Genomic DNA, 27,157 nt, shown 5'->3' on the forward strand with positions numbered 1-27,157 from the left:
TAGAGCTGCTAGGCTGGCTGTTTTCCCCCTTTTTCCAGTCTTTATGCTAAGCTAAGATAACTGGCTGGTGGCTCCAGCTTCATATTTACCATACAAACATGAGAGCTGTATCAATCTTCTCATCTAACTCTCGGAAAGAAAGCAAATAAGGGAATTTCCCAAAACGTTGCAGTATTCCTTTAAAGAGATTGCATTATATATATTTGCTTCCTGCCACGGATTAGTCATGAGGAGAAATGTGCCTTATAGTAAAATATCTAATTTACTTGCTCAAATCAAACTATGTACACATCAGTGGTGATAAGATAAAAAATGATTTTTAAAAAGTCACTATAAGGTTAGCTACCAATCTGCACCAAAAAATCAGCAATGAATGTGTGAAATCAAAAGAATATGTCTGGGCAAACAGACAACAAACAACAGATTTTATTCTTGGATATGGATAATGAGTGAATAATGTCATTTCTTGGTGCTCGGTGAATAGTCAGACTACAAAAAAAAGTACAAAGTGATGAAATTTTGACTGAAGGCTCAATGGAAATGCAATTTAACATTGCCAGTAGTGCCAGTAGTCCAATGTGTCCCATACTATAAACTAGGAATAACAGGAAAACACCTAGTCACAGAAACATGTGCAGCTCTTTAACGATAAGCTCCTTTCTCCTGAAACAAGGACAAGTTCTTCTCATATACGTGGCCGCATACAGTGCATCCGGAAAGTATTCACGGCGCTTCACTTTTTCCACATTTTGTTATGTTACACCCTTATTCCAAAATGGATTAAATAAATTTTTTTCCTCAAAATTCTACACACAACACCCCATAATGACAATGCGAAAAAAGTTTTTTTGAAATTTTTGCAAATTTATTAAAAATAAAAAACTAAGAAATCACATGTACATAAGTATTCACAGCCTTTGCCATGAAGCTCAAAATTGAGCTCAGGTGCATCCTGTTTCCACTGATCATCCTTGAGATGTTTCTGCAGCTTAATTGGAGTCCACCTGTGGTAAATTCAGTTGATTGGACATGATTTGGAAAGGCACACACCTGTCTATATAAGGTCCCACAGTTGACAGTGCATGTCAGAGCACAAACCAAGCATGAAGTCAAAGGAATTGTCTGTAGACCTCCGAGACAGGATTGTCTCGAGGCACAAATCTGGGGAAGGTTACAGAAAAATTTCTGCTGCTTTGAAGGTCCCAATGAGCACAGTGGCCTCCATCATCCGTAAGTGGAAGAAGTTCGGAACCACCAGGACTCTTCCTAGAGCTGGCCGGCCATCTAAACTGAGTAATCGGGGGAGAAGGGCCTTAGTCAGGGAGGTGACCAAGAACCCGATGGTCACTCTGTCAGAGCTCCAGAGTTCCTCTGTGGAGAGAGGAGAACCTTCCAGAAGGACAACCATCTCTGCAGCAATCCACCAATCAGGCCTGTATGGTAGAGTGGCCAGACGGAAGCCACTCCTTAGTAAAAGGCACATAGCAGCCCGCCTGGAGTTTGCCAAAAGGCACCTGAAGGACTCTCAGACCATGAGAAACAAAATTCTCTGGTCTGATGAGACAAAGATTGAACTCTTTAGTGTGAATGCCAGGCGTCACGTTTGGAGGAAACCAGGCACCGCTCATCACCAGGCCAATACCATCCCTACAGTGAAGCATGGTGGTGGCAGCATCATGCTGTGGGGATGTTTTTCAGCGGCAGGAACTGGGAGACTAGTCGGGATAGAGGGAAAGATGAATGCAGCAAAGTACAGAGACATCCTGGATGAAAACCTGCTCCAGAGCGCTCTTGACCTCAGACTGGGGCGACGGTTTATCTTTCAGCAGGACAACGACCCTAAGCACACAGCCAAGATATCAAAGGAGTGGCTTCAGGACAACTCTGTGAATGTCCTTGAGTGGCCCAGCCAGAGCCCAGACTTGAATCCGATTGAACATCTCTGGAGAGATCTGAAAATGGCTGTGCACCGACGCTTCCCATCCAACCTGATGGAGCTTGAGAGGTGCTGCAAAGAGGAATGGGTGAAACTGCCCAAAGATAGGTGTGCCAAGCTTGTGGCATCATATTCAAAAAGACTTGAGGCTGTAATTGCTGCCAAAGGTGCATCAACAAAGTATTGAGCAAAGGCTGTGAATACTTATGTACATGTGATTTCTCAGGTTTTTTATTTTTAATAAATTTGCAAAAATCTCCAAAAAACTTTTTTCACGTTGTCATTATGGGGTGTTGTGTGTAGAATTTTGAGGAAAAAAATGAATTTAATCCATTTTGGTATAAGGCTGCAACATAACAAAATGTGGAAAAAGTGAAGCGCTGTGAATACTTTCCGGATGCACTGTAAGGCCAAACATCAGTGAGCAATTAAGGCCCAGTCTCTCTTTGATAACATCTCTAGTCATTATGACTTGGATAATTGTGGGTCCTGGCAGAATATTTCCCCTTGTGAAAATCTGGGTGTGTCTGAGGGCTTATCGCACCAGCCACAGAGGCTGGATTAAATCATGTTCGCTCTGTCTGGACGGCCTTCCAGGAATCCCGCTAGTAGCAGCCAGACCCTGGGTGAAATGAATTACAGTGGGGTTGGATTGATTCAGAAAGCTTTTTTTCCTGCCCCAGGGGATGAGGCTTATATTAGAGCAACAACTGGGCCTAGCACAGAATTGAAAGCAGCAAAATTTATTTAGCAAAGACTATTACTTGGACCCATCAAAGTGCTACACAGACAAATGAAGAGATGAAGTTCCACTTAATTTTATAGGTATAACTTCCCCCACTGCCTGCATGAAAATAGATTTTCTGTAAATTCGACCTCATTGAGGTTTTCAGATACAACATGATCAAAACATATGACTACCACCATCTACTCAATCACAGGCCAAAAGCTGTGAAATAAACAGTTCTCTTTTTATCTCCAGGGGGCCAGTAGCAGTGCCAATCTGTCTGTTTTCACCTCAGCATTCTTAAAGTGGGGTTTTTCAAGCTCTGAGAAATCTCAGAAAGGCCTGATTCTGGATGGAAGCAAAGCAGTGTGGTTGCTGTGGTTCAGGGGCCAGAATCAAAATGCCTGGAGACATGGTGAGCTGAGAGGCTATTCAATACTCTACAGTTTATTGTAGTTGCTCTGATCATTCACTTAGTAAAATGCCACAAGACAGGTCAGCAGGAAGAGCCATTACAAAGTGCTGACTGAGCCTGTGCCTACACTGGTCAGTGTCATATGTCAGGCTGCTCTGACAATAAGCCAAAGAGGGTTTCCAAAAAGAGACGTGATTGAGGGAATCTTTGAAGCGGCCTGTAACATTGGTTTTAAATAGCAATGAAAACTTTACCAGAGGTTCTCAGAGAACACGAGGGAAAGATGCAGACATGAGGAAAGCCAACACAGTTGAGTTTTGACGTCTGGATGTGGAAGAAGAAATTCATGTTGTGTGGGACTTGAGCATGTTGGATGTGTATGTGTGGAGGTCTTCTCCACCGTTCGGCCCCACAGGAACCCTACATCCTGGATTAAGTGGTTCCATGCACAGCCATACTGCTAATTCATGCTTTCAACACCATGCCCCATATCTGGGAGATGAGCCTGATTGATGCTGTCTCCATCTGCCTCAGCTCCAGAGCTGGAGGCTGGAGTGCATTCTGGGATAGGCGCCCCTCTTCCTATAACTGCCGCAGTATTTGTCCCTCCGACAGCTGCATCTGCACAGGCCTGCTTGATGAGAAGGATTTGGCTGCGGACGCCGAGCTCGCTGGCACTGCGGCTCAGAGAGTGTGTTTTCGGATGGGGCTTTGGAGAGTTGGGATGGAGAGAGAGAAAGACATATCTGTCCCACGCTGAGTGCTGAGTTCTCTATGGTCCTTTGTTCCCTCTGGCCTAGCAGGAAGCCAAACACTCATGGGACTCGTTTGGCTCTGTTTGTAGAAAGAAACACACCAACTCTTCCTGGCCTGGCTCGGTCAACATCGCTGCGTGTTAAGCTTCCTCAAATTCAAAAATCTACAGTACATTTAGACACACTTGTTAAAAAGTCTAACAACATATGCTGAATCCATCTCGGTTCATTTTCTACCATCATATGTTATGCAAAATTCCACATCTCCTTGCCTTTTGTAGCATCTACAGAGTTCACCTGAGGACAGGGTAGCCTTCACAGCTGAGTCTGCACTTTGTTGAAGTTAAACCCACAGTAGCAGAGGTACACAATGTCCCCCCAAACAACACAAAACCATGGCAAAGGATGTCCAGCCATGCTCCGGAAAGCCCTGTCCCATTTATATCACAAGTGAAAAAGCTCACCAGGGACCAGTGTGAGGGCAAAGGTAAAGTTTGTAGAACCGGCAGAAACATGCCTGCAATCCACAGGCAGAAATCCAGTCAACCTGACCCCGTTCAAGTTCATTCCCAGTCTGCCCACGTACAGACACAAATCACAGCTCTAGACACACTGTCATATGCCTGGTTTAGAAGCGAGATAGAGCCCTATTCAGGAATTACCCTGCACTTTACCCCTCTACTCTGCTTCAGCCCGACTCCCCGTCTGCAGGCCTCCTCTGTTTTGGCAGCGTCCGAGAAGGGAGACAAGAGGATGATTCTGGACACGTCCGCTTTTGAGTAGCAAAGCAGACTGCCAGGTGGTACAGTAGGAAAACTTTCCCAGGCTGAATGTTTAGATATTTCAGTCTTAAGAACACACATATCTGATCAAAGTCGAAGGCATCAAGAGTATTATGAGATGGAAAGCTACTGTGGGATTTGGGCTACTCTTTTAATTTATTATCCTCTCAACTGAGTAATGAGAAACTTGTTGAGCGAATTTCCACTCCCGCCTTTCAACGTTTATGATCATATTTTATTCAAGCTCTGCGATTGTGTTACACTTGATACCTCAGATTCTTCAGTGATCATTACTAGCAAGAACATTGGTGACGATAGTAAAGCAATATTTCTATACAGGTGCTGAGGTCACCCCGGGGATTTTGACAGTGGCTCCCGTCAGCGCTGGTGGTGTGGTTTGTCTGGAGTGGGAGTGAAAGCAACCAGTGATCCATGATTAACATGGAGAACTCCCACTATGACCACAGTTTCCTCTGAGAAACGGCTGTGTGGCTATGTGCAAAGCCTTGAGTCAACAAGCCACATAACCGCCAGCCCTATTAGTCACCAGGCAAACGGTGGGGCTGATATAAGCATAACAGTTAATGCAGAGAAAGCTATATGCATTCTGCTCTGCTCCATGTTACTGGGTGTTTTTGTTTTTCTTCAACATCTCAATATGTTACTGGGTGTGACCAAATTTGTAATCATCCCTGAAGCAAATTGCACTTTGCAAAATTGTACAGAGCAATTACTTTACGTAATAGGCCAAGACATTGATGCGTTGAAATTTAAATTTGAAACATTTGAAATGACGAACCAGTGGTGATAAATAGGGATACACTGATCCAACACTCTCTCTTGTGTGTCAATACCTCAACTCAATCTGCTGATACTGACCAGACAACCTATTCGAGAGCTCTCTTTTCTCCAAATTTAAATTCTGTGTAAATTCACTGCTTATTTTTATTGAAGTCAACATGAGGCAAGGGATTACTGTGGCACTTAATTGAGTCTGCGGCCCGCTGTGATTGAATTGATTGATTTAATGTATCAACAAGTTTTGTAGCGTATTGTATCTTCTTGTATCATATCGTACATTATCAGATCGTATTGTATATTGTTTTGTATATTATATTGTATTGTACATCAAATTGCATTGTGTTGTCAAAATCACATTAAATATATAATTAGTCATTCGGTTCCAGAGCTCCACAACAACCTCTAATGAAACAGATGGTTTGAGGTTCATGGACATGACTGTAGCATTATCTAAGATCCACCACAGTGTAGTATTGTCACCCCTCTCCTAATTCAGATGCTGGGTTACTGGCCGTTCAGTCCGAAAACAGCACTGCGTTAGAGTTAGACACAAGGGGATGTGTTGGCGGGGTTGTTGTTTCAAGTACCAGTGAGATGAGTGTTTTTTGGTCACAGCCCCCTGGTTTGGCACCTCTGCTCTGGCAACACAGTGACCTCATTGAAATGAATGAGGCTGTGTTTTTTGACACAGAGCTGTTGTAAGAAAAGGTAGAACACTGAATATCATTACCAGTTTCCAGTTGTATCATCACACTGTGGGGCAGTTTAGATTGGTTTGTTCGAATGATGCAGTTGCAGTTTTTGATGCATCAAAAACTTAGTGAAGCAGTGATGAACACATGGTTCATCATCGTGGTAGTGTAGACGAATGCAGTATATGATCTAGTTCTCAAATCTACAGTCTGTTTAAATTCTAGTACAAAAACCATGACAACTTGAACTGTAGTATCACTGTACAGCTCTGTGATCCAGGTAGCTGCTGCCAGCTGTCCTGATTATGTAACAGAGACCAGAGAGAGAGATGACCTTTGGAGGGATGACCTGCATGCTGCACACACATCCTGCTCTGCCCTGCTCTGTTTCCTGCAGAGGACTGATGTCAGAGAATGGTGGGGGGGTTGGGAGTTGGTTTGAAGGACTCATAGGAGGTGCTGAATATGTCCTCTGTGCGTTATCACAGTCCCAGCTTAGCCAGGAGTGTTCACCACTGGCCCTGACCTTCATACTGGGAGCCGACAGACTAGCTGTGATCTACAGGATCTCCTGCTGACAGGGACAAGCCTTTCACTGCTTCTGAGCACAGCGCTCACAGGAAACGCTGGTTCACAGTGAAACTCATTTGCTCCACAGCAAAGACAGGACAGGTTAGAGGACGAAACAGTTATTTGTTTGCCAGCTGCATATAGGATGTACCTCTATTAACTTTTACCGTTTTAATCCCTCAGAACAGGCAGCTGGGGCATTTGGGACACAGTTGAAATGGTCAGAGGAGAGGAGGAAGACTGGAGACATGAATACAAGAAGAGGGAGTGGGGTATGGAGTTGTATCCCCATGTCCCAGACTCCCACTAAACAGAAGGCTCCTCATATGTTTTGTCCATCCCAACAAGACTTTTATTCTAGGCTGTCACTCATAGATGTGCTGGATTCATTCAGTAGGACTTCTCGAGAAACAATTTATTCTCTAAAATAACATTTCAGAAGGCAGCTGTGCCCACAAAGGACTGACGACACGTCAGTCGTCAATAGATTTTGACTGAGAGAAATTCCAGTTCAACTGGCCGATAGGGATGAGAAATCCTTCAAAAGATTTGTTAGGACAGAACATATACCATCAGCGCATCTTAATCTTAGACTCTGATGTGCTCATCCACATTTTGGTAAGGCACTTTAAATCCTAAAGAGTCCTGAATTATTTTGGTACGTCTTTGGGTAAGTGCCAAGAAATATGGCTACTACAAGACCAGGTGATATAATGCACAACATTGTTGCTCACCATGTTTAAAACCACCGCCATGCCAAAGAGAAGTCAGCTACTTCAATCAAATGTTAACACAGCAATTAATTTGCTGGTAACCATGGAGACAGCAGGAAAAAGTTGAAATCCTCTTTATTTGGTTATTGAGTGAATAGCTTGGTAAAAACACTTCCAACTGAGTAACCAGACCACAAAACCTCTTCTGGTTGCTCAATCAAAAAAGCTGTGCGTCAAGCCACACAAGTTTGAGGTGCTGGCCTGCGGAAAAATTGAATTAAGCATCATCTTCACTGAGATGTTGACAAACCTCTTAGAAATCGACCGCAGACACTACACTTTCCCCGTCTGCCGCCTGCTGACATGTGCACACAGTGAGGTTTCACAACTGTGAACCAGAGCTGACTGGACAGTGAAGAGGAAGGCCAAGCAGCAGGTCTGGAAAGCAGAAATCCAACTGACTTTAGACTATCCTGGAATTAAAACTAAGCAGTCACTTTACCTTGTTCAGATGAATGAATCATTTTATCTCTCTCAAATTGATGTTTTGTCTTATTATCATTGTTTTTGTTCTCTCCCTCCTTGTCTGTCTCGTTCCTTCTCTGCACTATTTCTTGTTCTTGGCGCCACTTGACAGGCCAGGTCAGTAACAGGGTGCTGCTGACATAACAAGCCAAGTCTGCTCCAAGAAAGACATATATAGTACCTCACACCTTCTCTAGTAGAGAAAAATGAAAGGAGACTGCATGTACAGGACGGCCTTTTCTCCCTCAGTTTATAAGTGGGGGCAAGACCAACATGATCTATCTGAGGCCGAGCGCCTGTCCTCCCCGCTCCTCTTCTTACTACTTAATTGAGCTTTGGCACTGGTGTCGTCTCTCTATCTGACTCTCACTCTATGTGACCTCACATTGCTCGTGCTTTCCTGGCTTTGCAAACAGTGGAACCTCAGCCTGATATATGAAACCAAGACTTGCATCCACCACTTCTCCAGGGGGAACACTGTTCCACCCCTAAAAGATCATTCTGGGCCGAGAGAATGCAGAACATTTGCAGTTCACGAGGGCTGAGCTTTAAATGCGAATTACACAAGCGCTCAAATAGCTTCCTGGAACTACCAAGTCAAATATTCAAATCATTCTTCGACTGATGTTGAAATGAAGACATTCAACAATTTTGGCAGAAGCTTTTTATTCTGTTCTGCAAATTTCTGAAAAATCAGTTGGTTAGAACAACTAATATCTGGACTAGTCTGAGCTGCATGCTTGGAAAATGTGTACTCCAGCAGAAGGAAATGGCTCATCTTGAACTGAAAAGCACCTCTTAGGAACAGTTAGTCAGCTTCAGCAGAAATATAAACGGTGGACACAGTCATAGTACGGGCACTTGTGACTCAGGAACAACGTCTGCTTCTTACAATGTTGATCCTGCAGCCTCGTCTCTTTCTATTTGTCTCGGATCTGTGACTCAGGACGCAAAAATGTCCTGTGAGTGAGGAACAAAGACAACATATGCATAGCAACTGTGCAGTCTTCAGAGCTCTTGTATTGATGAGAAGATTTACGATGTGACTCTGGGATAATCGTTTTGGGAAGGAGGATGTATTAAAACTCTTTTATGAACCTTCTGCCAAAACATTTAGTAAAGTTTCATTGAGCTACCACAAACATGTGGATGGCTCAGCCAGCGTAATTCCATAACACCAGCAAAAGTACAAAATGACAAAAGACCCTCACAATTAGCATGAGGAGCACCATAAATGTCAGATGTAATTGAGAATGTTTAAGCGGTTTGGTGGAGAGAAATTACCCAGATGACAAACTGGCTAAAAAGTGAATGATGACCTCAGTGCCCAAACAAATTATGGCACTTAATCCGACTGTGAGCGGATTAGAAAAGCACCGGGCCTGAGTCCAAAATGGAGCACAATTTGACAAGATAAGTCTGAACCTGTAAGCAATAACAATCCATCAAAATATTCCCGGAGACAATTACTCCCTTTCAACATCCTTGATCAAGAATATGGTTCTAGCCATGGTGAAGTGATTAATCAAGATTCAAGAAAAAAAGCGATTTCCAACAAGATTGGAACTAAAACAGTCAGACGTTTAAGCCAAGAAACTATTAGGCCTGTCTGATTAGCAGTCTTTGGAGACTTTGCTGAATGCACTGAAAGAGGCCTTCATCTGAGCAATTATTAGTTGGACACATTATAGTCACAGTTATTCCAATAAATCAAAGTACAAACTGAAATGGTCAGAGCCTAAAGAAAATATAATCTTCCTGCTCTATTTTCATAGCAAATAGCATGGGTTAATACTTCTGTCTGCTAAATCAGGTTATATTTTCCTACATTTTGCAGATTTACTTTAATACTTTTTCAAGCATGGCAGCAAATGCTAACTTGCTTTGCTTAGCATTTGTTTTACTTTGTGTGTATTAAAGATTTAACATATGAACCCATTCATCTGGTTTGATTTATTGCAACGATAAACACAACCAGCATTGAACACGAGTGTAATGAACTACTGTTTGTTCAAGAGCGTTTAAATGATTTCTAATAGTGTAGTGTATCAACTTGTTTTCTTGTATGACAGTAATGGTAGCTAAAACAAATATCTCTCAGTGACAAAACACAGACTAAAATCTCTCTCTGTAAACAGGAGTAACATTGTGAATCAGGAGATATAAGCCCTGTTCATGTTAGAAGTTCTAGTATCACATCATTTTCAGGAGTTATGACGTGCTCAAAACCAAAATTTAAAAGTTGATTAAAGAATCGTTTATGCTGCTCCAAAAGTATAAAGGCCCGGTCAATTCAGCATGGCAAAATCAATTCATGTCAATGGCATGACTGCCACCTGTGGATTCATTCACAGCAGTTAATTCTTAAGTTAATTTTTCACATCAAGTTCAACTTAGACATGCAAATTTGTGACATTGGCAAATAGCAGTACTGACGTTTGAGCAAAGTGCGTCAGAGAGTCTAAAATAAAGGAAGCTATTGTAGCTTAGATGTTTTGCTCCATTCACTTATATTTAACCCCCCTTTCTCGCAGTATAACTGACCTGCAAAACAGGAAATGTTATGAAACAAGAGCTGATGGTACCAATGCATCTTTTAAATAAACTGTGTGACCTTTTAACACTAGCTGTAATTTACAGACAAGCTAGCTAGCTCTGAGAGCTTTTCTTACCCTCACCCTACAATATGTCTTTTTTAAATGAAATACTGTACAATCATGAGAGCAAATGCCAGAGGGGAGTAAATGGCACAATATTGAGAAAATAGAAAGAAGCTATTGTGACTGACACTAGCTACTATGTTCCTTACTTGCTAGTGTGATAGCACAAGTAGTACCTGCAGTATGTCAACACTTTTGTGACCTGACCATGATTTAGAGTTGATGGAAGACTTCTCTTAAAATGTCATTTTTTGACCCGTCCTTATCTAGCAAAGCGGTGAGGCTCTTTCAGGCTATAATAAGAAGAGGTAGGGAAGCACAGCTGTATCACTTACACAGCGTGGACAGGCTGTCTGGTGATCGCAGGTCGTGGGGTCTGGACCTTGGTGGTATCGATGGCCTGCCTTTCTGAGGGCCTTCTCCGTGGTTGGTCTTTCTGGAAAGGGTTGGTCCCGGGTTGAACGCGCCTCAGGGTGCCTCTGTCGCGGATGTACACCTGCTCCGGAGCCACCTCCTCACAGCGGGGCCCCTGGAAGCCTGAGCGACACACACAGGTATGTGGCCGGCTGCAGGAGCCACGGTTCTGGCAGGGGGGCTGGCAGTCAGCTGAAGAGAGAGCACAGATGGAGATCAAGTTTTCAGCAGGTCATGTTAGAGCATGTGCCCCCCCTTGTATGAAGGAGCAGTAGCAGAAATGGCTTTCCCTGATCTCAACACCGGGGCTCACTTTAAATTGATTCAATCAAGAGGCCATTAGTTTCACTTCTCAACCCTTTCTGTCCTTTTTGTTCACCAGACAGCCTGGAGGGGCTGTCATGTTCAATTTCTCTTGAGTCTTTAACTGCCCTGTTTAGTCTAAATGTATATGATCACTTACATTAAATCCTTATCCAATTTCTAGCTGAGGTGAAGCCTATACTGCCGGTTCATGGCTCAGTTTAGTGCCGCCGGCATTTCTATACGGAGGAGTGATTTCATAAATATATCTCTGGTCAGTGATCTACAATCCAGTGTGTGCTTCCACTGTAACACAGGCAGCTTAAAAAGGTAATAAAAGTAAGGGGTCATAAAAAAATGAGCGAATGGGAAAAACTGGTTACTGAAGGCCAACTGCAAATAGCTGACACTTCATCAAAGAAATGGCCTGTAGAGCTGTGTCTTTTATTTGAAAAACAAATGAAATCTGAAGGGGCTTACTGTACTCGAAAGATGAATGTGTGCAAAATATTTATCAACAGTCTGCAAATACACAGCACGGAGGTCATTTCATGGTCATGGAAAAATAATCTGTGTCACTCAACCAGTCCACCCCCACATCCTCCTATCACACCCCAAATATTTGAAGCACTGAAAGACCTGTGGCACGCAATTTAAAGTAAACGAGCTCTCGATCTTGTGACACAAATGTATGTAGTAGACGGCACTTGAGGATTTATGACATTGTCCTCAAACAGTAAATCAGGCCACTGGTCTGTGGTGGCTAAAGCAAACAGCGGCGCTCTGTCAACAGGGCTATGGAATGCTATTGACACAGATGCTGTGGACACTGACAGATCGCAGGCAGGAACGCTGCCACAGCTCTTGGCAGTGAGGAGTGCTGGCAGTCGAAAAAGGGCCCCACTGGGTGCGAACAGCGCTCTACCTGCTGCACGCTTCCTGTTATTGCGATACTGCTCAGACTCTGGGGCCACTTTATATTTCTTTTAGTCTTGAGTGAAAGCACACTGGACCCCGAAAATGCCTTTCCCGATGACATGAGCTCAAAGCCGAAGTGACAGAAGGAAACGTGACAGTGCTGTGTAACAACTGTATCCCCACAAAGAAAGCCAAGTCAAGTTCTGTATTTTAGTTTTCTCAGATCATGATGCAAGCTAATTGAAAGACCACTTCTTTACACATCATCAGCCTGTGGTATGATGAGAAAATCGAACAAATTGAGGATTAAATATCAGACAATCACCACTCTCTTCTGCTTTATGATGAAGCAAATTTTATTTAGACCAACTAATTCACCCAAGCATTTCGTTTTAACTACTCTGAGGAAAATGTAGCCCCTTTTTTTGATGAAGCATACACATTTAGAGAAATGTGGTTGTGGATTTGTAGAACTTGGTATGTGATCCGAATTTTCCATCATGGGATAAAATAGGAATTGCCGGAGCTCTGTTTGGCAAGGAGTTAAATACATCATCTAAGTAAAGTACGGGCTGGCTGGGTGCCACCGCCTTGTCCGGAGTCTGTTTAACCTCAAGTTTGGGGATGAAGCGGTGGATCAAATGGGCCACAGATTCCAGTGACATTATGCTGCAGGGGGAGAACTCGGTAATGTGTGAAACTGCATTCTACAAATAAACCGTTTGAATTGAAACAAGAAACTCCACCGGGCAGAAAAATAACCCAATAAATGGAGGTTCACGGCTGGCTTACGACCGCATATGTGTTCAACCGTGTGATGTGTGAGCCGTTTTCAGCTGTGAGGCGCTGAATTGACACCAGACAAACATGTCACCTGTGCTGACAATAGAGTGACAGGTCAGGGACTCCGGGCCTGCTGACATGTGCCCCACATGAAGCCTGTTGCGTGGCCGCGGCATACTCTTGTCGCTGGCTGTCTGTGTTGTCTCTGGGCCCTGCCTCTGGGCTGTTGAACACATTGTCGCAGTAATTGCTGTCATGCAGATTTGTCTTGCACATCATTAAAACTAATTGCCTCACATTCCATCCATTTCACAAATATGTGCAGCAATTATTACTTTGCGAGAGTAATAATAAAATGAGAATCCATCGGAAATAAAAGAGGAGAAATGGCAAACATTCCTGGCATTGCCACTTCAACCTTAATTATGACCAAGACGGACTGGCCAAGTTTTGGGAGATTGTGTCCAGACCCAGTCATCTGAAAAGAGGAGACCATTAGACTGCTGTTGGCAGCTTTGAACCTTCCAAACAAACGTGCTGCTTCAGACGAATTAGTAATAAAACACATTATCAATATAGAAACAGCCTTTTCTTTAGGCTTAGCTAAAATGTCTTCAGCGTCATATTTAAGTGAGTCTGAGGTCTTTGTGTCTCTTTGTGTGTGTGTCTCTCTCTCTTTAAGGTCTTTACTGCCTGAGTCACACCTCTAAAAAGTGCCTGATGGCTATGGTTAATGCAAGTATCCATCATTCTACAAATAGTATTCTCTTGCAGGTTAAACAACCACTTTTATAATAATATACACTATAAACCTATATAATTTATTTCTACTGTCAAAGCTCTTTGTTGGATTTGAAAAAATCACACAGTAATTCTGTACCCCGGGATCTTTATTGAGGTAAGTGTTGTTCATCATTTCTCTAGTGGGTTACATTTAACTGTTAGAAGCTTAGGTTTGCATGTGCCTGTATATCTAGGGAAAATTGCCCTCATGACTCTCATTTCCAACTCAGAGCTCGTTTCCAGTCCATTACAATCCACCAGAGATTCACCTTCCCCTCTCTCTGACTCGGAGTAACACAACCCATCAAATCTTTGCAGTCCTCTTATTCAGCAAGGGGCAATCTGAAACCAATATCTGACATAACTTAAACATGTAGAGAAATCTCCTCGCTTGGCACAGGTCACCAGTGATACCAGAGGTAACTTGACATTTTTGAAAATAATATTGGTAATGAAAGCATAATCACAATAATCTTTCATGGACTGAAGGACTCTCTACAGGCTGAGCGCATTATGCGCCATTATGAGATTTAGAGGCTGGGAGCTGCTCCAGAGATTAGAATTTAGTAGAATATGTCAAAAGGCTTGACTAAAGACCCTTTCAAACCCTGTAACCGAGAGACAGGAAGTTGGGAAATAAGAATGAAAGACAAAATGGCATTAGAAATTATGGTTGCAGCAACTTACCTCTGGTTGGCTGTTGCAGTGTGGGCATTTCTGAATCTATTCTAGTCATAATAACAGTGTCAACGTGTGTGTATATACACATACACGTGGATGCAATGTTTGTGAAGAGGGTAAAGGTTTGAAAACAGGTTCTACAAATTGCTGCAACTTTGACTAGACTTCTGACTGTATAGGACATCATTGACAAGTGTAAAAATCTTGTGACTGAATACGTAGTCTGGTAAACCTCCTGTGATGACAGTAGGAGCCTCTCTTTAGGAGTCACCACAGATCCTGACAGACCTCATGAAATAGGTCAAGTGTAAGATTGTGGGAGGCAGCCGGGAGAGACAAGCTTAAAAATTCGCCTCTCATCCGGACTCACTATCCACTGACGAAGTAAGAATTGGTCTATTGAGCAGTTAATACAATTGCCTCTCAATGCTAATCATTTCAAGTGAGTGTTAAGCTCTTTACAACATGTGATTTCCACATGGTTGCCAGTGCAAGTGCTATCATTTCAGGCTTGCCAAACGCTAACTTTGCTGTCTACAACCAAACTGCTGTTACCGTACCGTCTAAAGTTCAGAATCAAACTTCTCTATTGTTCTAATCAGGACCAGAAGGGAGGGAGCCTGACACAGTTTGACTGATCCTTCACTGTCTCTTCGTGGTAAATCTTACGAGGGTAATATTTCACCAGATTAAGGTGCCTCTGTCATGCAGTAGATGCACATTTTTCAATCACAGTGAGGGTTTTTACCAATACAGTAGTTGGAGCTTTTATTCTCCTAACCCACCTCAGCTCTGTGAGAGGATTTTGTTAACCTATAGTTGACCCATGACACTGTGTACATTACTTTTAGCCACGCTATATCGTGCCCCCACCGCACCCCTCAAACTCCCACATTCAGCTTCTAATGAGCCACATGCTAGGGCGCTCTGTGGAGGATATCTGGATCTGGGGGCGTGTGCCCGCAACTTGTAAAGCTGACTCTGTGAGACGTGGTGTTCACCAAAAAGCCACAAAACCCCATTCCTCCTGAGGGATCACATCCCAACAACTTCCATATGGTCTTTAAGCAGGAGGGTGCTCTGATATATGGTCGGCCACAGGCTGCCCTAACAACACTGCGGCCTCAGCGAGCGTGTGTGTGACTTAAGGAGAGGGGCGCTTGTTGTTAATGTTGCTTTGTGAGTGTCAATCAAGCTTAGGCTTACTGCTGAGAGATCTGCGCGAGCACGTGTACTTAAAAAAGAGAAGCAAACATAGGGTTAGGGAAGAATAGTTTTCAGCTTCACGCAGCCAAGTCTGCTCTACTTCTCTCATTTCATTATTTCCGTATGATCCTGATCAAAGACGTGCAAATAAACAAAAAAAGAAGGAAGACGTCTAGGTCCAGACGCTGAGTAGTACCTCATTTTCACCACATTTTTTGTCTGTGGTAGCAATTAGAAAAACATGTGGCGCAGGAGGCCAAAACAGGACCCAATTGCAACCTACAAACAGACACACCAGCTGGAGTGGAGAAAGCAGCACTCCTGGTTTGGGGAGACAAGCTGAGAACGAGCTGTCCAGTGTCTATGTTAATGATGGGTTTTTGGATGATGGGGTGTGTATTGAGTACAGGATCTGTCTAATGGGCCATAACTCTCTACAGGGCTGCCAAGGGAGTGTTGAGCCTCTGAACTGTGAACTGTGCAACCCCCACAAATCTACACACGACGCATAAAGCTGTGGAGGGCTCTGTGGCTGTCTGTGTCACTTCAATGACGTCACCAGAAACACCAGCATTTTAAAAACCTTCTCCTGTCCTTGTAAAACAGGATGCTGCTCATGAGGCTTGGTTCCCATTACTGTTAGGTCTCTTTTTTTTCAATCTTTGGGAAAACAAATGCTCAATGCTGCAGAATAATGGCTAAAGTATGATTTAGTTAGTGAGATATTACTCTTGTTCGTCATAAAATGTATCTATTCAATCCTAATAAACTGAGAAGTAAACTCTATGCTGTATATTAAAAACTGCACATTTTCCACAGGATACTAACTCATATCTACAGTAACTAAACTAATGCATTTAGCTGTGCTATTGGTGTCCTGGTCACTCAGTGGGTCATGATGCACACTGCATCATGTGCTTCACTCATGACCTCTAGCTGCATGTCATATACTATCCTATGAAGTGTACATGCCATAAACCCTGAACAGTGCAGCTTGTTATGCACAATAAATCTCTTTTCTACCATTAAAAACAGATACATGTGACCAGTGTAGATAAGAGCAAATATCACTGCCTCCTTTGAGCCAACTTCTTGAAGCCTGAGTTTTTATCTGAATACAGAGGACAAATCTTACTTGGCTTCAGTGTATGTGGATATTCTGTTGTGTGTCAGGGAGGTTAACAAAAAGCAAACTGAGACGGCTTGTATCTATTAGGTAAAGATGGTGAACCTGCATTTTTGGGTACTTGTTTTGGAGGTCAGAAAACGCTCACACGTGTATGTCCGTCATACTTCACCAGCTGCTTAACACATGTTGTAGCAAAAGTAGAGCATTAAATGAGTTTCACACACAAGATCAGATTTAAATCTAAAGAGCAATTGTGATAAATGATTCAAGAAATAACATAAAAAGGGTGGATTTAATACATCATTTCATTGATTCAGTTCACATAAAACCCACATTGTGACAGCTTTGACATAAGTGAATATCTCATGGTGAACAGCTGAGGCGAGCTCTTAACATGACTTAGATTGCTCTCTCAACACTGGAGGGCTTTAATCCTACTCAGACTACACTGCAGACATGATGGAATTAGGGAAACATGCTACATGCTATATATTTTTGTGTGGAAAGAGAGGGAAAGTTACCTTGTGATGGGAGAGGTAAGCAAGAGAGAGAGAGAGAGAGACTTTCTGCATGAGGAGTTATTTCAGGGTTGGGATGGGGCCCTGAGCGGCACAGCAGGCCAAAGAAAGCTGGAAGGCAATCAAAAAGAAACTCCTCTCTACCGCCTTTCACTCTGTCAATCACCAACTGCTTAAGAGACTGAAAACAACTTTATTCCTGCACGTGAATGATGCACCGTTTATCTCCAGTCTCTAAGACAGCAACAGGTTTAAATCAAGGGCCATCTGTGTGCTTTTTTCGGAGGGTCGTGCTCTCACTGTTGGCTATACTTGCAGCATGTTGCCATATGTAGCGCATGCTTTCGCCAAAATATTGTGATGTATAGTGTGGTGAAATGAATTCCGCGGCAGAATCTGAAAGCCTGCACTTTAGGGAGCACTATGAGCTCAAGTTAAATGTAAAGCCAGTTCCTGTCTGTGCTGCAGGGAGTCTTTCTCCAGCGTTGCCCGGTCTGAAGTACTCTGTACTGTCCCATACATTTACTCTGTGTGTGGTAAACCATGCCATTAATCCAATTACTAAAACAGCCATGTCAACTAGAGAAGCCAGAGCAACACAACATAACTCTGATGCATAGTGACCCTGCCAGTATGAGCTATGCCAATATCTAGCATTCCTTGTGTGACATAACTATTGGATGGACTGAAATTTGGTACAGACCTTCATGTCCCCATCAGGATGAATTATAATCACTTTTGTGATCCCTTAACTTTTCATCTAGCACCACCATCAGGTCAAATGTTCAATTTGTCCAATACTCTGTTTATGACCAAATACCTGCAAAACTAACAACACTCCTGCAGTCTCAGCTGTAATTTTAGTGCTAATTAGCAAATGTTAGCATACTCACATGCTACACTTACATCATGAACATGGTAAACACTACACCTGCTAAACATCAGCATGTTAACATTGTCATTGTGAGCATGCCGATGTTAGCATTTAGCTCAAAGCAAAACTAGTAGGACTCAGACTGTGTGCGTCCTAGTAGCCTATCCAAGCCAGGTATGAGCAGGGGTTCCTTTTCATTCATTAATGTTATTGCTAGGAAATGGTCAAACTAGCTACCTGCATTACCTCGCCATGATTTCAGTTTAACTCAAACTAAAGCTTGCCAGCTAGTTTAATATAAAGGTCAGTTTCTGACCTGTTTCTGTGCTGTCTGACTGACTGACAAGTGACTGAGGTCGCCGATGTGCTACGTAGCTTTTAAGGAAAACCACTGACAGAAAAAAGGGAAACGCCATGAAAGTTCTGATGTTCCCTCATTTAGGCCTATGCCCTCTCCAGCTGCGACGGAAACGTGTTTAAGTCATTGTTTGAATTAGAGAAAAGTGTAAAAACACATACATTGTTGAAGATGGGCAAAGCTAAGCGTCTACTGATGACATGGACAGCCCCGGCCCAATTTAACCACTGGGAGTGAAAGCCAACTTAAAGGTGCAAAGTTAAGAGTGAAGGAGAACAGATAAAATCTGTTCTCTGCTAATACTGAGTTCTTGCTTTGATTGTTTTTTTTTCCAAGAAATGTAAATGTAAACCAAAACTTCAAAACAGTAATTCTACACTGATTACAAGATCTCATTGACAGTTGCTGTATTTATCCTAAAACTTGCCTGCAATTCAAACTTTCATCCTAATTCCGCAGCTAAGTAGCTTACTATTTTGTAAACAGATTTCTGTGGCAATTCCCAACACAAACTAATGGTACAAATTTTTACTGAACCAGCTTGCTGTTTTCCCTTTTTGGTAATTACTGTCAGGTGTACAACATTCCCACGGCTTACTATTACTGGCGTATTTTATGAATGATGTTGCTGATCTGTTGGTGAAGCATTTTAAAGTGCTATTAGATTCCATGAAAACCAGTAGAAGATTTTTATAGGGATTTGCATTGAGGCTGAAGACACTTTAGACATTGTTTGGACCAACATGCAGTGTTCTGCAAAAACATTTAATCAGTTTTTGTGTCAAGACAGTGTTAACAGTTAAAGTAATGCAGCTGACAGACAGTCTCGTATTATAACTCAGTGGGAACTACTGCTGGGCTGTGACTGGGCGAGGCTACAATATGGCCTCCCTCTGCTCTTCATCTTTGCAACAATACTTTTTGATGAACAGATGTGAATCTCAACACAGTGGGGAATAAGCTTAAGTGCTGACCTAAAAAAACAAGATGCTGCATTCATCTCGACGGGAGCTTCGATCCAGCTTGCAAGTAAACAGATGGAAGCATAGCCAAGCTTACACCTGGCCACACTTTACCAGCCAAACACAACACACACACACACCTTTGGTTCTTAGCCACCATTAATAAAATCAATATTGGTTAGGTAAAAGCTCAGTCATAAAAACCTATGAAGTTTGATCTCTAATTACAGCGGTAAACTTAACTAGAGGAGAAATAAACATGATGCAGCAGTGGAAATGCAATGTTCTGTTCTTCTTAATGGATCAAAGCTTTGCTTCACAAAACACCGGCTATTTTCAGCACATGGAATTCGCTTTAATACACAAACAAGTCTGCTAACCATCCATCCTGAAGCCGAAAACAGTGACAGTCAGCACCAAACCTGCCAGGACCGAGTGTTCAGGGAGCCAGACAACAATCTCCAACCAGACCCACGGAGACCCAGACGTAGACCGTTTTATAAACACTTTTCTAAAGACATGTAGGCGCACTCCCTGGACAACTAGTGATCCAATTCCTGTCATATATTTGCTCTGAGCTCAACCCAATTGAACAAGGAGGTATTGTTAGGAAGCCATAACTTTAGACACCCAATCCAGCCTCGCGGGTGAAGCCTGCAGCTGACACTTTTAATATTAGACATTACTTCAATCCCTTCAGCGAGAATTACACCTCCCAGCCACGATATGTTTTTACTTATGCTTCCAGCCAACAGGTTTGTTCCTTTTCTTTCCCCTACTGTGAACATGTTTTCTCATGCTGCCATCTCCTAATAAAGCAGCCTGGGTCTCAGGCGGGGACGGAATAAAGATAGCCTGAGCCTGTTTTCCTCCACGGAGGTCTTCTACGTGGGGGCTTCCAGTCCCAGCTCCAGTCTGGGGCCTTTGTGTTGGCACCTTGCCGGCCGTGGGGCTTCACTCAGCTGATGATAGCATAGCCTCCAGTCAGACCTGGGTGAGGGCCAAGCTGTAAGAGGGTCCAGATGGTTGGACAGACCCCTGGCCTGCTCAGATGCACCGCCTTGTTTAACACAGGCGCGTTAGACTGGACCTGTTACTTTTTGGCAGATTCAAAGTATTTACCTATTTAATTTGGGTAACTGCAGCTCCATGTTAGATGTAATTTACACCTTGGTAAGTGTGCCTTTAGCTGGGACTTGAGAAAAAATGGAAGGAGGCTTTGCACTGCATGGGCAGGAGGGAAGGAGATCTAATTAGGAGGCTGCTGGGGCCAATCAGCTTGTTGTGTAATCGACTGGCTGAAATGTGTGTTAAGTGTGTGTGCCTGTGTGTGTGTGTGAGGGATATAATTAGCCGAGAAGAAACTGAGAAAAGAGTAAACAAGTCAAAAGGAAGTATAGATAGATAGAAGCAGAGAAAGCAAAAGACAAGTTACCATGTTAGTGAAAAAATGCCAGCTGCCATATGGGTTTTACTTCACACTTAAAATTTAAAGATAACTCTCCTTAAAAAAGCTCCAATTCCAACCTGCTATTTCAGTCTGCAGCAAACAATGGTGGTCATAAACGTGAAATCTAAACATGCAAAGAGTAATCCTGGTGTAAGCTGCAGCCACTTCTGTATTGAACTGGGCCCCTTGTCAAGTATAGGTCAAGGATAAGACTCTGACATACCAACCTAGTTTCTCTTAACAATGTGTAACACAATGGTTTTGTCAATATTACATTTAAAGAAGTGGCGTATTATTCATTCACACAACAGTGTCTTCTATTCCACTTTTAATTATCTGGCAGTTTGGGATATCCAATACTGCTGTGGTCAAATAAAAGAAGAAGCAGTTCCACCCATAATTAAGGCCCTGTGTCAAAGAGAGGGCCAAGTGCTAAGTGGTGGTAATTTCCATGCAAGGATCTTACATGAAAAGAAAAAGCACACACCACATGATGAACATGACCATGGGGGCCATAACACCCTAGGAAAACTTTAATAGGGCAATTCCACTTGACAGGATAGTCATTAGTAGCCATTTACTGTGTTATTTTTCAGTCTGTGTGCGTAAGATTGTAAAGCCTCTCTGTCTGCGAAGTTTACTAGTTCAGAAAGCTCTAATATACATAAAGCATGTCAGCGTACTTGTATGCCGCTTCAAGACTTCATAAACATATATGCAAAGAATAAAATTGTTGTCTTTAGTAGCTGAATGAAAGAGTCTTCAGGCAAACTACACATATTTAAAATGTACATAGGACAATCAAGTTTTTTACTTACGTTTTATGCAGCGATTGGTTCCTGGTGCCAAAGCCCAACCTGAGCAGCACTGTTGACCTCCACAGACATTAGGCCTGAACAAAGGAAGACATATAGAGAAACCAGGGTGAAATTAGACACTGACGGTGCTGTTTCAAGCATACATTCATATAGAGGGCCCCTTCAAATCCATAGAGCAATAACAGTGAGCGTGGAAGGCCTCAAACCTTTGCATGACAAACTGATCTGACTGCGAAGACTGTCATAGTTTCAGATCATTCTGATGTGGCTGGACCATTGATATGAACACCTCAGAGACTACGCTATAATTGCATTTTATTCGATAAAAATTTCAGGGCAAGTCACGCAACTCTATCTGAATGTGGACCCACAAGTCCCTCTCTCTGTTATAGGAGAGTCCAAAGTGAAAACAAATACAGAGTTATCTGAGCCTTGAAAGGATTATGCGAGACACACGGGACATGAAAAGCACCCTGCATCTTCTATAAATCACTGAGCAAATGAGAGATGACAAGTTTTAAACAGTTATAACTGGATTTTTTGCACTCTTTAATCCGCACTTGCAGCGCAGGCCAATTTCTGCAGCGAGATAGATGAAAAGGCACCAGACCGCAAGAGCAACTTCAGGGCAACAGTCAACGCTCTGGCAGGGATCTGTGCCCCATCATCTTTTCACAAGATATTACAGTAAGTGGATGTCTGACTCATGGTGATTTGAGAAGATAACGGGAATTGACTCACTGACCTCAGTCGGATTGCACTCATTAGATACTGCGAGTGTTACTGAGGCGTCACAGGGATAACATGCAGTTGTTTGGGCCCTCTGGCAGGCTTAGCTTTGTCATAAATCAAACACATCAGGCCAGGCCTGTGCCAAAGACATCAGTCATCACGCTCAAATTCCATCAAGGGATATACAGTATGTATGTAATGGAGAACTTTATACAACACAATTAGGATCATGCCCCAGGTTAAAATATGGATAACACCATGTTCACACCTAGTTATATTTTTATTTAAACCCCAACATGAGGCGGTGGAGTATTATTTCACCACTGAGCTATCTGGATCAGTCAAACGTCTTGACAGGTGCATTGAAAACAGAAGGGGAGTCATACTGAGTCAACATGAATGTAGAGTTAAGTGAACCCAGCGCTGCCAGTGCCGCGGGGGACGGTAAATGAGTACACTGAGTGGGAATTCCAAGAGGAAATGTGTCATGAAAACACTTTCTCTAACAAGCAGGGGATGATTCATCTGAAGGTAATGAATCAAAAGCGTTAAAATCACTGCGCAGACTACTATAAGGTAATGTTCCCGCAGAGTTATGTAACACATGCCTTTATGCTCCTTTAAAACTCAAAGAACCCCATTCATTCGACACTGGAATATGTTTTCTTGGCAATGTCAAGCAAGGCGTTCGCCCCGCGCTGCAATAAAGCATGTTGGATCTAATACTACAGGCAGCTATTTTCTTTATGCACTGCTTTAGATAGACAGCACCTCAATTCAACCATGCATCAGTGCAAGTGTCTGGCTGACAGATACAATGAGAAATGCCGTGTTTAAGGTGTGATGGATTAGGGGATATTAACACGTTTATTCTGTGGACAGATGCAGATAGAAGTACAGGAAAACGTCATTTATTTTGGGTGTTAAATGGTGAGTGTTAGTTTTCAGGGTCCTGCACCACAAAGCCATCTTAACAGAAGAAGTATCAATAGCTAGCAGGTGGGCGAGGGGGCGAACCATGGCATGAACTGAAATGTATAGCCAATTAATCCTTTTCCTCTTGGGTTTTACCATGGTTTATTCTTAAGGCAGGTGAGTACACAGTATATGTATGCCTACAGATGGCAAACCAATTGGCTGAATCCTCCTATTGCTTGTAAAGCGTTCCCCATAAACTGGCCATATAAATAATCAATTTCCTAAAGACAAGAGGTCCTGTTATGACACACAAAAAGAGATATTTCATTTATATCTCACTGTCTGTGACCCAAGGTGAGCCATTCAAATCCCCCTCTGATTATTATGTAAACACTCTCCCCTCCAGTGTGTATCATGCTTTGTCCCTATGGAACAAACAGGACTGGATGGGTTCATTTAACAAAAAGAAAAGGGCTTTAATATGGAAACAACCCATCGTCCTGTTTGGAGTTTAACAGAGAGAAAAAAATTGGGATTTGCAGCATTGAGAGAGGGCCATCGGAGAAACAGGTGTTTCTGATCACCAAGTGAATTTGCGAATGTTCACCAGCCAAGACTCGGGTTGAGGCACTACAATACATGGCCACAGGCGATAGCACAAAACTGGGGCACGCACATTGAAGTAGTCTGCAGCCACTCTCCTACTACGATTTAAACATACTGTAATGTGAAGTAATGGGAGGAAATGGTGATAATGCAGTGTTGCATTAGTCTCAAAACAGTTCAAATGCAGTTCACACATTCATATACATTTGCTGTTCATTATGAGCGTCCACTATCAGCCCAGTAATCAGCACAGTGTTTAACCTCAGCTATTATTCCATGTCCTGCCATGACCCTGATGACAAAATACATATATTACAGTAATTCATATTTAGGTGGAGTAGAGCTCTTTCACCTACTGGATGACTGGATGCTTCATGCACTACATCCAAGCAGCTTTGTCTTGATATGGAGCAACACTTTGTAACCATTTTCTGTGGGTTTATGTTACATCATCACTTGGTTTGCCTTACAGGAACAGAGATTCTGCTGAAGTGGGCCACCACCACTTTACAGTAAACCACATGGACTCATGTACAGTAAAATAGGTCACACACATTCCTTAAAAAGTACTGCTCATATAGTGAACTTGAGTGGCTTGAACAGCTTGACAAAGCAAAGTAAAACATTGTTATAGTGAACTGTAGAGCACTTGGCTGTCATTCTTACCCAACAAGTCTCCTTGTGCTGGCAGAGCTGGGCTTGCTGCTCTGCCTGCGGTTCACTTTGGTTCTGTGCTGCTGGCTGGCCGGGTGTCTGGCTGTTCGCAGCGCACCATCCCGCGGCGCCGAGACGAGGTCTTCCCGGGAGGCGACTGCGGCAGGAACCGGTCCTGCTGTGGATATGTGCCTGCCATCCCCTTGGGGCGATGAGCCCCTGGGCAGGCGGACCAGAGTACTTGAGTGGCTCGTCCCAGGAGAAGGTTCACCGGGTGGTCCGGAGGATGCACCGTCCTCTGGTCCCCTTGGCGAGTGACCTTGACTCCTCACCCGGGACTGCTGCTGGTCCCAGACCGCCCGGCCTGCCCCTGCACCCTCTTTCCTCCCACCTGTTGTGTCCTTTTGACTGTCACCAGTTCGCACCAGTGCAACAGTCAAAACCATTAAAAGAGCAAATCCTGCACGGTCCATTTTGGAAATGCAAAGTTTTGAAACTACCGCGTAAAAGGACAGATCGCGTTACAGTTTTGTCGAGAGCCACTAAAATATGAGCAAATAAAAAAAAAAAATCCGCGAGTAGACTACACGAGTTCAGCAAGACTGCATCCTCTCCCAAGAATGAAAAAAGCCTGGATACCTCTTCATAATGCCCAGGTAAGACTTTGCACAGAATGTCTTCAGGTTGTCAAATCAGCACCTAACTGGAGTCCAAAGTGAGAAACTCTAAAGCTTTTCTCTCTTCCAATGCTGAAAACAAAAAAAGTTATTTTAAGCAACCATTAATCCATCTGTTTTAGTTTATGTCAGACAAGAAAAGAGGCGCAAAGAGAGCAGCACGCTGGCTCCAGGGCTGCTGAAGCTGTATACTCCTACTCCAAGTGAGAGAGTTTGAATCGTGCTCCCATGAATATCACCACCTCCTTGGATCTGAAGTCACTGGGATTTTTTTTTGCAGGGATTGCATGCGCTTTGCAAGAAGAAACTCCCCCTTGTCGGGTGTATTGTTGCTTCACTCACGGCACCGCTCGGTCCATGTGCCCACACGCACTTTCTCTGCCAAGTTACATCATGTTACTGTGTGTCTTTTACTGTGATTCCTTTGAACAGGACTATGGGAATGATCATGAATGCAGCTGCGTTAATCGTTACCTTCCACTTAGATTTGAATTGACTTGAATTGACAGAGGCTACAACAATATCATAACTTAGAAACCAGATGTTTTTCTTTAAGACGCAACAGCACAGATTGCTGGGTTAGTGAAGTGAATGCAGTATATTTTATGATGGTTTTAATTAATGAAGTGTAAGCTAATTATTTCATCTTATTACAGTGCCATGGCAAAGTGTAAAGCACTTTGAATTCAGTTTACAATGCTGAAGTTCAACTTTTATAGATTACACCATGTAAAACGTGCATCCCGGCAATTTCTGGGCGTGCAGACATGCTTTGATTTAGCAGTAAAAAGGTATGGGAAGCTCACAGTTCAAACTCTGAAATCTTGGAAAACTGGTCAGGTTATGTAACAGATCCCATTCATCTCCCCCTCTCATCCATGCTGCATCATCACTTTCCCTCTGAGTGTCTGGAAACAACACATTTCTCTTCTCCCATGAGATCTTAAACAACCCAAAGAGAGCTGGCTCCCCTCCTCTCATTCAACCCACAAAGATGCACGCCTGTCTCTCTCATGAGTGGTCCCCGAGCACCATTACCACTCACAGGACTGCCATCCAAAACACACAGCAGCGGAGAGGAAGACCAGTAGTCTACCCGTTCATTCTCCTTCCCACCATAGCTAAGATATACAAACCTCTCAATAGGGAATTTTTACAAGGAAAACCTTTTTTAAAACGGTTACTGAATGACCACTTTGAAGAGACAGAGGTGTCCTCTCTCTTCTCGGATCTCCAAGGAAACGTCATGTCTGTGTGGAGACTTAGGCTGAGCGCCACAGCTGATTACAGCTCATCTTGCAACCCATGACAAAATCTAATTAGAGAAGGAGGCTGCATTTGTCTTATGACTGTCAACAGTCTCACTCCACCCCCAGGCGTGTTGCCTGGCTGGTGTCGATGTCGTAGATCATGGCCAGCTGACCCCAACATCCTTGAAGGTGACGAGGTGCATGCACAGACAAATCCATGAGGTGCTATCTACTCAGTGACCTGGCTGCAGTCAACTATTGCTGCACAAGATTGTCAATCTTTTTCTGGATCATGTAATAAGACTCATGTTGTGTGTAGAGCAGTGGCAGCAACCTTTTAACTATTAATTACATTAAAAAATCTATTTCAACCATTTATCCATACATTTAGCTATTTTAACTATATACCCACTACTTTTAGCTAATTATTTCAACAGTTCACTGAGGCCGATAATTAGCCAAGTGTTCATCCATTATAATAGCTAGCTGACTATTTTAAGTGTTTATCCATTACTTTTAGCTAACGACTTCACTGCTTATTCACTTT

General features: G+C 43.0%; 1 protein-coding gene across 1 annotated transcript in view; it reads right to left on the reverse strand.

The window, feature by feature from the left end:
* LOC139298094 (latent-transforming growth factor beta-binding protein 2-like) overlaps positions 1-25,159 on the reverse strand; it is a 78,891-nt gene extending 53,732 nt beyond the window's left edge. The window contains exons 1-3 of the mRNA XM_070920959.1: positions 24,696-25,159; positions 21,774-21,847; positions 10,912-11,182 (exon numbers count right to left, since the gene is read on the reverse strand). Of these exons, the coding sequence (XP_070777060.1) occupies positions 10,912-11,182; positions 21,774-21,847; positions 24,696-25,156 (806 nt within the window). The 5' untranslated portion in view covers positions 25,157-25,159. The remainder of the gene's footprint in view (positions 1-10,911; positions 11,183-21,773; positions 21,848-24,695) is intronic.
* Between the last annotated feature and the right edge of the window lie 1,998 nt (positions 25,160-27,157).

The sequence above is a fragment of the Enoplosus armatus genome, chromosome 15 (assembly GCF_043641665.1).
Source record: "Enoplosus armatus isolate fEnoArm2 chromosome 15, fEnoArm2.hap1, whole genome shotgun sequence".
NCBI lineage: Eukaryota > Metazoa > Chordata > Actinopteri > Centrarchiformes > Enoplosidae > Enoplosus > Enoplosus armatus.